Source organism: Triticum dicoccoides, chromosome 1B (assembly GCF_002162155.2).
Source record: "Triticum dicoccoides isolate Atlit2015 ecotype Zavitan chromosome 1B, WEW_v2.0, whole genome shotgun sequence".
Taxonomy (NCBI): Eukaryota; Viridiplantae; Streptophyta; class Magnoliopsida; order Poales; family Poaceae; genus Triticum; species Triticum dicoccoides.
Window position 1 is genome coordinate 681680842 of NC_041381.1, and position 14615 is coordinate 681695456.

Sequence of the window (14615 nt, forward strand, 5' to 3'; positions counted from 1 at the left end):
CAAATTTCTTTCCTTTACTACAGAGGAAATAAAAGATGAGATCAATTCCATGCGCAATGAGAAAACTCTTGGGCCTGGCGGGTTTAATACCTTTTTTAAGCAAGGCTAAAGATTTGTTATTTTCAATTAAGAAAGAAGGTTTTAAAAGGCCACAATGCCAGGAACAAATAACTACTACTCTCTCTCTCCTGAAAAAACTACTACTCTCGTGGCATTACAATACTTAAGTAGGTGGCACTGGCCATAGCCCAAGGATGAGCCTCCTCTTTGATCTTCGGGACGACCATCATGGTCGTAGCAGTGGAGCTGCAAACGACCCTCAAGTTGCGCTCTTTCTAAATCTCCCAAGACATAAACATGAATAAGGTGGCCATAGCCTTGCTCTGATTTCCGCGCTCAATCACATTTTTAATCCACGATTCTCGAACTGAGGCCTCAAGTCTCTAGCCCTTCATTACATCACCATGCAGGCCAATCCACGATGCAACATCGGCTAAAACACGCTGGGAGAACCTGCACTGGAAGAGAAGATGTGCTGCAGTTTGCTAGACTTGCTTGCAAAGCGGGCAAAGGTTGTAGTTCGGCCAGCCGGGACGGTGCAATCGATAGGTCGTCCATACTCTGTTTTTAATTATCAACCAAGCAAAAGACTTGCATTTCGGAGGGGGGCCAAACCTTCCAAACAACAGCCTGCATGATGTTAGTTCGTGTGTCCAACAAACTACACCATATGGGCAGTCGACGTCGAGTATTCTTCTTGAGAGGTGAATTTCCATAAGATAGTATCTTGCACATCGTTGTTGAGAGTAACCAATGTTGAGGATATCGCTTATCGTTTTCGTCTATGTCAGTTGAGGATCAGAGATTAATATAAAATCGGCCGATTAATCGATTTTATCGGTCGACTATTAATCGGATAATTTTTGCAAACCCCTGGTTCCCAACACTAAAATACGCTATATTCAACACCAAAACAATATTGGACAGAAGTGTTACCTTGATTCCTAGCCTTTGAATCCTCGTACAATGACAAACAAAATAGAACAACTGTACATATTGCGTAACAAGGTCCACAAAACACAAATAAACCTAGGTTTTTTTTTTTTGCAAACATAATGCTATGAATAGGTCCGATTTATCGGTAGATTCCCGATAAATCGCTTGACAGGGCGATAAATCGTCCCAAAAAATAAGCAGTGAAGATAAGGTATAATACTACGGTCACCCTCCGATTAATGATACATCAGAAGATTAATCACTGAATCGAAAGATTTTATGAACAGTGAGAGTAACAGAGCATAGTTTCTCTCAAAGTGTGATGAACTCCAGTATGTGCTCGAGGATGAACCCATGATGGGTATTAATCCGACTAACCCAATAATTGTTGATAAGAGCAGTTTGGATGATTCCCAGAATATTTCATTTTTGAGAGGTCAAAGATTCTAGGAGCAATATTGATGCGGAGCATCCTACGGACATCACCATGTCTAGAGACCGTTCGGCAAGTGGCACGTGCCACATCTACTTCACATATATAAAGGTGAATCATTCTGTACCACTTTTTGCTACAATGGTTCTGGTTTTTTGCTACTACCGCACTGTCATTTGTTACATCCTTTATATTGAGGTTGCAGAACCCCGGTGACTGTGTTGTGTTACAACCGTTGTATTACCAGAAAAGCCCCGAGCTGGAAACAGAAGTTGTTTTCGCTGGAACCGGCAAACACAAAAGCTATAACCGGTCATCGATTTTGCTTCAATGGCAACGAGGTGACGGCAACGATGAGCTATTTCTGCTAGAACCAGTCAATGTTTTTGCTACTACCGTCGAACATTTTTGTTGCCACCAGCAAACCCAAAGGAGAGTAGTTTCTCGCGAGCTCATTGTCAGGGTGCTGCGAACGGCGGCCGGCCACCGGAGTTGCCGGAGCTGCCACTGCTAGTGAGGGAGCTGCATCCACGGACGAAAGTTGCTGCATGCGTGGATCTGGCAAGAAAGACATGAGACGAGGCCGGCGACTGGCAGCGAGGGCGGGGAACTGTTAACGACGTGGGGTGGGTGCAGCTATGGCCCCCATGCGTCCGGATTTGAGACAGGGGGGAGGAAGATGATCTGATGTCCGCGGGATCTAAGATGTGAGGGGAAGAAGACGACCTGTCATGGGGGTTAGACGGTTGGTATTAATTGAATCAGACGGTGCACGGTCGATCGGTCCAAATTTGGGCGGGTGCGCTAGCGCCTATCACTGGCCATGTGATAAAGCATTGCCGTTAATTTGATTCAAGCTGGACTATGGGCTGCTCAGTCGAGTACGAGCTGCTCTAGCATGTGCGTAATCAACGTGACTACGTGACTGGGAATTGTTGACTACGGGCTGCTCTAGCATAATGTTGACCAAGCCTTTGTATGTGACTGAAAAATAGTATTCTCACACATGTTTGCATTTTTGCTAAAAAAAAAGAAACACGTGTTTGCATTCAATGATTAGTTACTATATGTGCAACCCCTCAAAAAGAGTTACTATATGTGCAATCTCACACATGTATATTTATTTATATAGACATGCAGACAATACACGTATACACACATGTACATATACATATAAATACGTATATATCATTTTGAAGGGAGAGAAGAGGGTATTTAAAACCATATTTCTAACTCATTTATGTCCGTAAAACCATCACACTAGACAACTTAATATTAGAATTATTCCGGTAAGTTACACTGGCCATGAATGTTCAAAATATTTTATAAAAGCAACGGAACTTTGGACTCGAATTCGGGATCAATCGTTCTGATAAAGGCGCCACACAAACATTCTTCACCTTTAAGCTGCTACCAACAACAACAATAAAATATGTCTCACAAAACATTAGATTAGAGATGAAGAAATTGCACTATTAGATTAGAAATACCCAAGAATAAGCATATAATAGTGGAATTTTCACAGAAAAGTGAAGTGTCTGAAGAAGAAATGAATTAGTGGCTTTAGTATTACCATTAAAGAATGAAGAAAATAAAGAACTACAACAAAATTAAAATAATAAAGTTTTCTAAGTAAGAATTAATTAGTGGAATTGGTATTACCCTTTCAGAAGAAAGAAAAATGAAAGAAAAACTAAAACCAAAACAAAATACTGAACTTTTCTAAGAAAGAATGAATTGGTGGCATTGTTATTACCCTTTCAGAAGAAACAAAATGAATAAATAAATAAAACAAAGGCAAAATAATTAAGTTTTCTAAGAAACAATAAATTAGTGGCATTGGTACTACTCTTTCAAAAGGAAAAAATGATTTTTTTTAAATAATCAAGTTTTTTTATAAAAGGGTGAACTACTTGCATTGATATTACCCATAAAAAAGAAATAAAATGAACAAAAACTAAATCCAAAATGAAAAAACCTACACACAATTTACACAAGAATTGCACTTTGTTATAATATGCAAGTATAAATATATAAATGTGGATTGCTTTTACAAAAAAAATGAAGTTTTCTACAAAAATAATGAATTAGTGTCATTGGTATTCGATCCATGGCGTCTCTACTTGTCCAAATGAGAATAATGAAGTTTTCTAAAAAAAACTCAATTACTAATAATGGAACTAGCCTCTAAGAAAGAAAAAAAGAAAAATTTACACAATTTAGCACAAAATTGTGCTTTTTACAATATGAAAGAATAATTGAATGACTGTAGAGTATTCACAAAAAGGAAGTTTTCTAAGAAGGAATGAATTAATGGCATTGCTATTACCCTTCAAGAAAAAAGAAAAAGGAAATAAAAATAAAACAAAATCAAAATAATGAAGTTTTCTAAGGAAGGTTGAATTGTTTACATCAGTATTACCATCTAAGAAGAAAGAAAGGAAAAAAAATACAAATAATGACAAACTTTGCACAGAAATTGCACTTTTAAACAACATGCAAAATAAGCATACAATAGTCAAATTTCAAAAAATAAAATTCTAATTAGGAATGAATTAGTTTTACTAATATTACCCTTAAAGAATAACTAAAATGAAATAAAACTTAAAATGATCAAAATATTGAAATTCTCAAAGAAAGAATGAAATAATGTCATTGGTTTACCCTTTACCAAGAAATAAAATAAAAAATATTAGAACAAATAATGAAAAAATTGTGAACAATTAATATAGAAATTCCATATTTTTATAATATGCAAGAATTAGAATATAATAGTGCAATTTCCAAAAAAAGGAAGTATCCTAAAAGATATGAATTTGTGACATTGGTGTTATAATTAAAGAAGAAATGAAATAAAATAAAATAAAAAGAATTAAAATACGAAAGTTTCCAAGAAATAGTGCATTGTTGGCATTGGTATTACTCTTTAAGGAAAAAGTAAATAAATGAAAACAAAAATGAAAAAAATAAGGTTTTCTAAGGAAGAATGAATGAGTGACATTGGTATTACCTTTAAGAAGAAAGATAATAAAATAAAAACTAAATCAAAATCAAAATATTGAGCTTTTGTAAGGAAGAATGGATTAGTGACATTGGTATTACCTTTAAAGAAACAATAAAATAAAACAATCAAAAAATCACAAAATTTGCAGATAATATACAAAAATTGCGGTTTTTTATAATATGCAAAAATAAGTATATGATTGTGGATATAAAAAAAGTAATTTCCTAAGAAAAAGAAAAGGAACTAAAACTAAATAAAAATGAAAAATAAAGTTATATAAGAAACAAGGAATTAGTACCATTGGTATTTCACTTTATGAATAAATATAGTGAAAAGTAATAAAAAGAGTTATACATAATTTTACACTAAAATTGCACTTTTGTAGTATGAAAACAACAATCATGTAATAGTGTAATTTTTGCACATATTAGATAGTATTGTGTGTGTACATTTACTTACACTCACCCAACGTCCCAAAAATATGTACAAAAGAAGAAGAAAAATAAATAACAATAGAAGAACACATAAAAACAGAATAAACAGAAAAGAAAGATAACAAAGGGAAAGAGATACGGACTGGGTGGTACACGTAATGGGCTTCAACCCAGTAGAATATCAACTGAGCCGAATATGTGGTCAATCCAAACAAAAACAGCCCAAACAGCTCACAAAACAGTCCAAAAAAAGCATGAATCTCAGAGCGAGAATCAATGGCCAAGAATTGACTGACCCAAATTCAAAATTCAGGCGACTTACATATAGCTAAAGTGTATAAGTATAACCAAGGGATGTGTCTAGAATTCACTCGACGAGACTTAACGAAGCCTCGGTGGAGTGATGTCAGCGTAGTTGTGATGCTACGGTTGGCGCACTTGGATGCTGCAAGTGTCGATGAAAATATTGCAATAGTATTGTAAGCAACGACAACATGTGCTACACCCGTTCTGACTAAAAAGCTACAACTGTCAATGGGGGATATTGTGACCCGTGAGATGACATGCTACAACGCAACAACCTATAAGACGAATGCTGTAACCGGCATGCAGAAATATTCTAATCGATGGGACAAAATGCTGCGAGGTTGGCCGTGACTCAGTCAAATCTCAGTTGATTAAGTTTTAACGATCGCAACAACTAATACTCCCTCCATTCCAAAATATAGTGCGCCCACGCTTTCCGAGATCCAACTTTGACCATAAATTTAACCAACGAGACCGACTGTGGCGGGAGAAAAAAATTATATAATTGAAAACTTATTTTGAATAAGAATTCACCGGTATAACTTTTGCTTCCGCCGCAGTCGGTCCCGTTGGTTAAATTTATAGTCAAAGTTGAAGCATAGAAATAGAGAAAACACTATATTCTGAAACAGAGGGATTACCTGGCCACGATTTGAGCAACTTGCAAGGCGTAAGGAAAAGTGGAAAAGGCAGCGAAACTTGACTGAAACATCGAGTCCAGGGGACAAACCACATCACCGTATACTTGCTGACTGCACTTTGTCGGTTGCGTGGCATCGAGGGAAGCATGTCCGACACGGCTTGGATCTCTCTCACCGCGTTCTTATGTATACACGCACGGTGCGAGATCCAGGCTCATGAAGAAGCTTGGGTGTTGGGCCCGTACACGGAAAGTTCGGCCATAGTCTTTGACGGTAACGACCCAACACGTACGTCGACCCGGGCCTTGGCCGCTAGCACTAGCCTATCTCTAGCTCCACTGTAGTTGTTACATCGCGCGCACTCGTGTCGTGTGCACCGAGCCGAGCTCCGGCGAAGCCTCCGGGCATCTTCCTCCCGGCAAGCGCTTTATCTAGGAGTATGACAGTATCACATGATGGTACTCCACCGGGAAGAACACAACACGGGGCTATGGCGATAGAACTTGACTGTGCCGCCACGGTCGTTTGATGTCGAAAATACCCTACCGCCATGTGTAGTACTACTGAATGTCTCTGCTGGTAAGTTGGCTTGGCATGCAACCATACTTTGGCTGGTCTTGGGTTTGACCCTTTGTAAGGCCATTTTTTTGTTTATTTTTATTTTGCCCAGTAACAAATAAACAATTTGTCAAATTAAGGAATCCGGGTTCGGATGGTTGACCAACATTATGATTGTGTATGAACTAGGGCTTTGGCTCAACACCTGTTGTCTTTCTTGCCCATTCTTTTATGGTATCGAAGTTGTTCATTGAGATCCATAGGTTCACATTACAACCCATCAATAGTCGATTCCAGAGCGGAAGGCGAAAAAGATAGGACGAGGACCCTTTGGAAGAAGGTATATGCCCGTAGTATCTAGAAAATATTCATGGTTGCAAGAGCGAGGTTAGTCATCCTCACCATCACCATCAAATACCGTCACTCGCTTTTTCTACAAGCTTGATTTACGAACTCGACCTTCCGCAGGAAGCGCCCGTTCATGTTCAGCTTTAAACATAGGACGCTACCAGATCACTGCCTTCTTGTCTTTTGATGCTAGTGTGAAGTAAGTTTGTTGCTTCTTCCTCTCCGGACAGTCCTCCAAAAGTGGGTTTATAGCTACAAACTAAGCCTAATTTCCAATATGTCATATGTATCACTTTGATGTTGTGGGGTCATTGGCTTCTTGCTCAACAGATTGCGCTTCCGCACTTGACTTGAGAAGGGCGAAGCCTTTTTTTTGGAAGTCCAGTTAATTAGCTATTAACTTATGTTATTGCAGGCTAGTCTTGAAATGACTTATTTTTATGGATCTAAGCCTTGAAATAACTTTGCTGAAAGACTTGAGCTTAATCTACAGACAAACTTACAGACAAACTTGGCATGTTATTGCAGGCTTAATGAAGTCGCAGTTGAATGATGGCAACGAAATTATGCTGCTATGGCTGGCACTGCTGGATACCACAAACGCCGATGAAAAATGTTGCAACGGTACTGCAAGCAACAACAACCATATACGACAACCGTTGTGCCTAAAATGCTACGACGGTCAATGGAGGATGTTGCGACCGGCCGGTGAGATGACGTGCCACAGTGGACGAGGGTAGACATTCTGACCCGTAAGACAACATGCTTTAATCAGCAACATGTTGCAAAAGATGGAACAAAATGCTGCGAGGTCGACCAAAACTTGATTAAATATGAGTCGACTAGCAAGCCCCATAACTAAGGAGTATATAAATAGCGGGCCACGATTTGGGCCACTTGCAAGGCGTACGCAAAAGGCAGCGAAACTTGACTAGAACATCCGATGCCCAGGAGACAAACCACAGCACCGTATATACTTGCTGATTGCACTTTGTTGAGTTAATTGCACAAAAGTACCACAATTCGGGCATCACATGCAGATTGGTACCACGATTGCTAATTTTTGCGTGTCAGTACCAACATTCGTTCAAATTTTTGCAAATTAGACTAAAACGCGTATTTATACGTATTGACAGTGTATCTGACCGTTGGGGCCCGTCCGTCAGGTGCCGACGTGGCATATTTTTTTGCGGAAAACCCCTTGGCTTTATATGTAATTACATAAATGCCCATTTTTTCGCAGGAAAACCGCCATTGAGAGGGGCTTTTTTTTTCGTTCGCGAGTTTTTCGCGGACTTGTTCGAAAGTTTCCGGCGAATTGAACAAATAAATAACCGGAACGAAAAAACGGGCGCGCGCGATATTCGAACCCGCGACCTGCAGGTCTGCCGCCGGGCGCGCTAGCCACTACGCCACAGTGACGCTGCTGACTTGATACAGGCGAAAGTTTTATTATACTAGCACACACACGCTGGGCCGGCAGCCGGGCCAAGCAAAGCCTGCAATACATTGCGCCGCTTTTAAACACAGCCTGCCTATATATCAAGTTGCAGTTAGAGACCAACACAGGCATAAGGATACGCTTATGTTGAGCTTGACAATATATAGAGTAGTACTGAAAGAAAGCAGTTGAGCCAACTGAAGTGAACCTCTTGGAGCCTATTGGCGTTGCAAGCACATTGCGCTGTTCGAGGACTTGACACAGTTTGGCAGGTGATATGCGTGCATCCGCCATATCAAAGAAGACCTAGGGAATACAGTGCAATGTGGATGCATATAATATAATCAGAAAACATCAATCAAACTCTCTGATAGATGGACTAGCAGGACTAACCAAATTGGTCTCCACTGAAGCTAAATCAACTGTAAACTGTTCAATTTTCTTCAGCCCATCTGAACAATTGGACAAGAAAAACAGATTCAGGACTGAACAATGGAATACCGATATAGATAGGATGGAAAAGATTAATATGAAACCTGCTAAGACTTTAGCCTTCCTATGATCATCCGCAAGCTTGCCTACAGTGTCGCGCACTGCAACTTCAGCAGCAGCACAAAGTATTCCTACCTGCCTTATTCCACCACCTAGTGTCTTCCTAAGAATTGTAGCCTGAAAATAGTTTTTTTTTTTCAGATTATTATTACATGTTCTCTTAAGCAGGCAGCTAAAACATACTACTAGAAGAAATAATGTCCATCATAACCTTGTGTATGAAGGCCTTGGAACCAACAATAACTGATCCAACAGGAGCACCTATCCCTTTCGCTAGGCCTACCTGCACTTCCACGTTTAACAAAGAAATACAGTCACACCTCCTATACCAGCGTGGCCCATTGTATATAATCTGCCATTGTAGAAGTGCCCAGCAAATCGATACGTACCGAAACCGAATCAGCAGCTCTCACAAGTCTATCAACAGGAACCCCAAGTGCCTGACAGATACGATAGCAGTGATGATGTAAAATCTCAGGAGAAGATCGACACACATACTTGGTACTTAGAACATCCGGTTAATTGATCCCATATATAGTACATAGTACTTACTGCGGAGGCATTGAAAATACGAGCTCCGTCGATATGAAGCTTCAGGCCATGGGTTTTAGCAACTTCACCAACCTTATCGGTGTATTCTACAGACAGACACTTTCCTCCGCAACTGCAGCAGCAGCAAGAACAAACACACTATCAATCAGGTAACATAGCATAGCTAGCTACTACTACCTCCGATCCATAACAAGTGTCATGGTTTTGAACAAACACACTATCAATATTGCAGGCTTTGCTTGGCCCGGCTGCCGGCCCAGCGTGTGTGTGCTAGTATAATAAAACTTTCGCCTGTATCAAGTCAGCAGCGTCGCTGTGGCGTAGTGGCTAGCGCGCCCGGCGGCAGACCTGCAGGTCGCGGGTTCGAATATCGCGTGCGCCCGTTTTATAATAAAGCCAAGGGGTTTTCCGCAAAAAATATGCCACGTCGGCACCTGACGGACGGGCCCCAACGGTCAGATACACTGTCAATACGTATAAATACGCGTTTTAGTCTAATTTGCAAAAATTTGGACGAATGTTGGTACTGACACGTAAAAATTAGCAATCGTGGTACCAATCTGCATGTGATGCCCGAATTGTGGTACTTCTGTGCAATTAACTCCACTTTGTTGGTTGCGTGCCGTCGAGGGAAGTGTGCTTGAATCTCTCTCACCGCGGGCGTGCTTGTATACACACGTACGGTGCGAGCGAGATCCAGGGTCGGTCGTACATACACGCGCATGAAGAAGCTTGGGTGTTGGCCGCTAGCCCTAGCTGACTAGCTCCACTGTAGTTGCTACATCCCGCGCACTTTGCGCCGTGTGCACCGAGCCGGGCTCCGGCGAAGCCTCCGGGCAGCTTCCTCCCGGCAAGCACTTTTCGAGGGGTCGTCTGACAGTACCACATACATGATGGTGCTCCACCCGAAGAACACAACACAACTCCAACATTTCCCTCCATTCCAAGGCTCCCACAGCCACAGGTACCCATGATGGGCGACCGAACGACGCGAATCTTCCACGAACACCACAGTGAACTTGAGGCCATGCAACCCGGCATCGGTCCAGACGAAGCGACCGAACCATCTCAGCGTGACCGGTGAGAGTGACGCCGCTGGCCGGTCACTGAGAGCAGCCACGTCACTGGGCCAGTGAGGAGTTCGTTAGCTCCATTAATAATGTAATAAGACGGATGATAAAGTGGTCGGAGTATCAGTGTCGGCCAAAGCGTACGGATCACGTACACACGCAGATCCGCAGATCTACCCGTAAAATAGTATTCCCTCCTCAATTATACTAGTACTCCGGTTTGCAACTTTTCTCCGGTCTTCGGTCAAACTTGCGGACTGGTTCACGGTCATGAACTGTGCTTAGCGCTTGCCCGGTCCGGCATTATAAATCCTCCCCCTCCCCCGTCGCCACCACACCGAGCTCACCCTCAGTTCATCACAAGACGCCGCTGATCGGCAAGCTAGCTAGCCAGGTGCCGAGCTGAACCGGGGGCGGGGATGGAGGACACGGCGGCGACGCTGGCGGCGGAGCTGGACCGGCTGCTGGCCATGGCGAGGGAGCTGGAGGCGCGCGTCGACGGCGACCAGGGCGCGCCGGGCGCCGCGAGGGAGCTCTGCGCCGCGCTGGCCGAGTCCGTCGACCGGGCCATGCGCCTCGCCGGGAGCAGCCCGCACGGAGGCGGCGGCGGCGGCGAGGGCAATGCCGGCCACGGCAGTGCGAGCGTGAGCGGGCAGGTCAAGGGCGGCAGGAAGGCGGGGGCGAACAAGGTGCGGACGCAGGTGCGGGTGGCGTCGGTGACGGACGCGGGGCCGCTCAGCGACGGGCTCAGCTGGCGCAAGTACGGCCAGAAGGACATCCTCGGCGCCACGTACCCCAGGGCATACTTCCGGTGCACGCACCGGCACTCGCGGGGCTGCCAGGCCACCAAGCAGGTGCAGCGCGCCCACGCCGACCCGCTGCTCTTCGACGTCGTGTACCTCGGCGCGCACACCTGCGCCCAGGCCGCCGCGATCCTCGCCGGCCCGGAGCTGCAGCCTCCTGCCGCCTTCGGCCTGGAGTACCAGCAGAGCTCGCCGGTCGCGGCGCCGGAAGGGATTCAGTGGCCGGTAGAGCCCGTGACGCCGCCCCCCTTCCCCTCCTCGCCGGCCAGCTGCTACACGCCGGGGAGCCCCTGGTGCCAGCCTGCCGGCAGTTACGGCTACGCTGCTGGCGGGGCTGACATGGAGTACGACGCTGAGTTCGTCGAAATGTTCTTGAATCTGTCCGAGGTTCAGAACCTGTAGGTGCTGCGGCCAGTATCGTACTGTACTAGCATTTAGATTCAGACTGGTGTGATCGCCGGCCTGAGCAGACAAATTTGCCGAATTCTCAAGCAGGGGGTCTGCATCGAACGATAAGTAGTTAGTGTTAGTCCAACTGGTTCCGACCAGGTTATTGAACAAGTCGTGAAGGATGATAGCCTGCTTGCCATGGCGAGAGAAAAGAAGTGAACCATCAACGTCCAGGGACTTTAATTTGATTCTGGCGTAGGCGAACCGTAGAGCAAATATGAAAATATTTGAATCCTCATCCACCAGGGTACAGCTCCTGATTTTAGCGCGTGGACGCAGTTTACTTGATTTCCCTCCTACTCTGAGGCAGAGAGTGAACGATAATCCTACATGTACTAAGGACATGTACAATGGTGCTATCTTAGGTGTGCCATGTAGAATAAAGGGAGCGCCTGGTACTCAGCTAGCTGAGTTATAGTATGGTCTCAATCACCTGATGTAAGATGATGTCATTGGCAAGTTGTCTCAGCCCGTTTTCTGTTTGTGAGTAGAAGCGGAAGCCTGTTTGTTGTTTTGTCGGCCCATTTTCTGTTATTGAATTGAAAAAGCCTGGAGGCCCAAGTTGTTGTCTCGGTTTCTTGTTTCAGGTGTGTTGACGGGTTTCTCTGTTGATGGTTTTGCCTCCCCAGGAACAGGAAAGGTGAGCTATTGGTTTTGGACAAAAACGGATAAGTGACTAAAAAAAGAATGGAGGTTGGTCCACAGTACAGTGGGAGTAAAAAAATTAAAAAATTACAAAAAAAACAATCCATTGAAAAAAGTTGGTACGACATGAATATATATATAGTCTGGCACAAAAATTATTAATTGAGAAAAATAACACATCAAAAATAAGGGTGGTGAAAATGCATGTTTTGAAATTAGTTTATTAAAGAATTAGAAAAAATGTGAGAAAAATGAATATGCCATTGATTAAAAAATGAAGACACAAAAAAAGTATAATTAGAAAAAGGAGCAACAAAATGAAAAAACTAATGAGAAAAAATGATTTCCCAAACTTTCCACTCGTAGCCCCTCATTTGTAACAGAACAGTATAAAAAAGAAAACAAAAAAACAAATGAGAAAAATAAAAAGAAAGCAACAAAAAGAAAGAAAAAGAAAACTAAAAAGTAAATAAAAAGAACAAAAAAGCATTAAAAAACCAATGAGAAAAATGATTTCCCAAACTGCCCGCTCGGAGCCCCTAATAGCTCAAGTTCCAAAGAACCCTAGAACTCGAGGTTGAAAAGTTGCGCCTCGACATTGCAAACTTGCAAATTGCATCGACAACATTGATAACTTGCAGTGGCGCCTCAAGTTTGAAAACTTGCAGTTGCACCTCGAGGTTGAAAACCATGCAGTTGCGCCTCAAGTTTGAAAACTTGCAGTTGCGTCTCGAGGTTGAAAAACCTTTCAATTGCGTCCGGACATTGGGAACTTGCAATTGCACCTCAAGGTTGGAAACATGCAATTGCGCATTGAGTTTGAAATCTTGCAGTTGCGTCCGGACATCGGAAAACTTGCAGTTGCGCCTCAAGGTTGAAAACCTTGCAGTTGCGTCGGGACATTGGAAAACTTGCAATTGCGCCTCGAGGTTGAAAAACTTGCAGTTGCGCCTCAAGTTTGAAAACTTGCAGTTGTGTCTCGAGTGATAAAGACCGAACCTCGATGGCGAGATCCGATCCGTTGTTGCGTCCCGACCTTTCACGACACTCCACCTTCAGCAGTAGTAGCCTCTCGCCCGCGCACGCGATGTACGTGAAGTAGAGGGATCGAACATTACAGTCCAGCACGAGAAAACCAATCTCGACGATGGTACTCACGCACAAAACAATTTCCACGAAGAGAAATTGCAACACAGAGGTTTTCTAAAGCTTCCTTCAAAACTTAGGGATTTTTAAACAGCTTCCCCTAAAACTCGATACGGGTATTTACCCTAAAAGCACATCGTGTCTATTCGTAAAAATATAACCTGACCTCCTTTTACAATGACACACACCTAGGCTTTATAGAATAGCCAACTTAAAACACACGCATAATTAAAACCTTTCCAAAAGATACACGTACACATACTTCTTTTAATCTGGACTCTATCTAGATTTAGACTACTAATTAATCTAAGAACCGGCAAGCCTAGCGGGCCCCATCCAATCTCCTTCAAACATTTAAATATCCATGTGAGAAACTTCCTGATGACCATCTCTTCTGGTGGCCGTGATCGTTCAAAGAAGTACAAGCAAATCGTACGTTTCCTTCTAATTTGTTTCACCCGGCTAAAAACATAATCGTGCATGCATATCGGGATACATGCATCCCCAGCTATTACCGTGTGGTTTGGCTGCCTCGTTTGATCTCTGTCAAGTCTCTTGACGCATGGATGTTGAAACGTTGTACTGTTGGACTCCAACTTATTTGTCCCCGTACACCATGCAGCGTGCGTCACATGAACCAATGCTTCTATTCCTTTTTCAGATTTCTCATCACAACATGGTGGAACGCACACATGATGGCTGCTTGGCATATATGTTTCATGCATGGACACATTATGAGGGGCGAGCGGAATAATATATGTCATGGTATTTAAATTACATGCGGTCATATCATCGAGGTTGCAAACTTGTTGTTGCGCATTGAGTTTGAAATCTTGTAGTTGCGTTCGACATTGGAAAACTTGCAGTTGCCCCTCGAGGTTGAAAAACTTGCAGTTGCGTCTCGAGGTTGAAAACCTTGCAGTTGCGTCCGGACATTGGAAAACTTGCAATTGCGCCACAAGGTTGAAAACCTTGCAGATGCGCCTCAAGTTTGAAAACTTGCAGTTGCGTCCGGACATTGGAAAACTTGCAGTTGCGCCTCGAGGTTGAAAAACTTGCAGTTGCGCCTCAAGTTTGAAAACTTGCAGTTGCCCCTCGGGGGTGGAAACTTGCAATTGCGCATTGAGTTTGAAAATATTTTAGTTGTGTCCGACATTGGAAAACTTGCAGTTGCGCCTCGAGGTTGAAAAAAATTTAGTTGTGTCTCGACATTGCAAACTTGCAAATGCCTCAAGT

The 14615-nt window shown here is 43.1% G+C and overlaps 2 protein-coding genes across 2 annotated transcripts; one reads left to right on the plus strand and one right to left on the minus strand.

Moving 5' to 3' along the window:
- Positions 1 to 8640: 8640 nt before the first annotated feature.
- On the minus strand, positions 8641 to 9465 carry LOC119350919 (probable low-specificity L-threonine aldolase 2). Its single transcript, XM_037618525.1, has 6 exons — positions 9443 to 9465; positions 9266 to 9377; positions 9103 to 9153; positions 8925 to 8996; positions 8702 to 8830; positions 8641 to 8646 (listed from the first exon to the last, which is right to left on the minus strand). Exons 1-6 carry the CDS (start codon positions 9463 to 9465, stop codon positions 8641 to 8643), a joined length of 393 nt encoding a protein of 130 aa, XP_037474422.1.
- Positions 9466 to 10688: 1223 nt separating this feature from the next.
- Positions 10689 to 11777, plus strand: LOC119349637 (WRKY transcription factor 22-like). Its single transcript, XM_037617714.1, has one exon. It carries the CDS (start codon positions 10755 to 10757, stop codon positions 11538 to 11540), a length of 786 nt encoding a protein of 261 aa, XP_037473611.1. The 5' UTR covers positions 10689 to 10754; the 3' UTR covers positions 11541 to 11777.
- The last annotated feature ends 2838 nt before the right edge of the window (positions 11778 to 14615 follow it).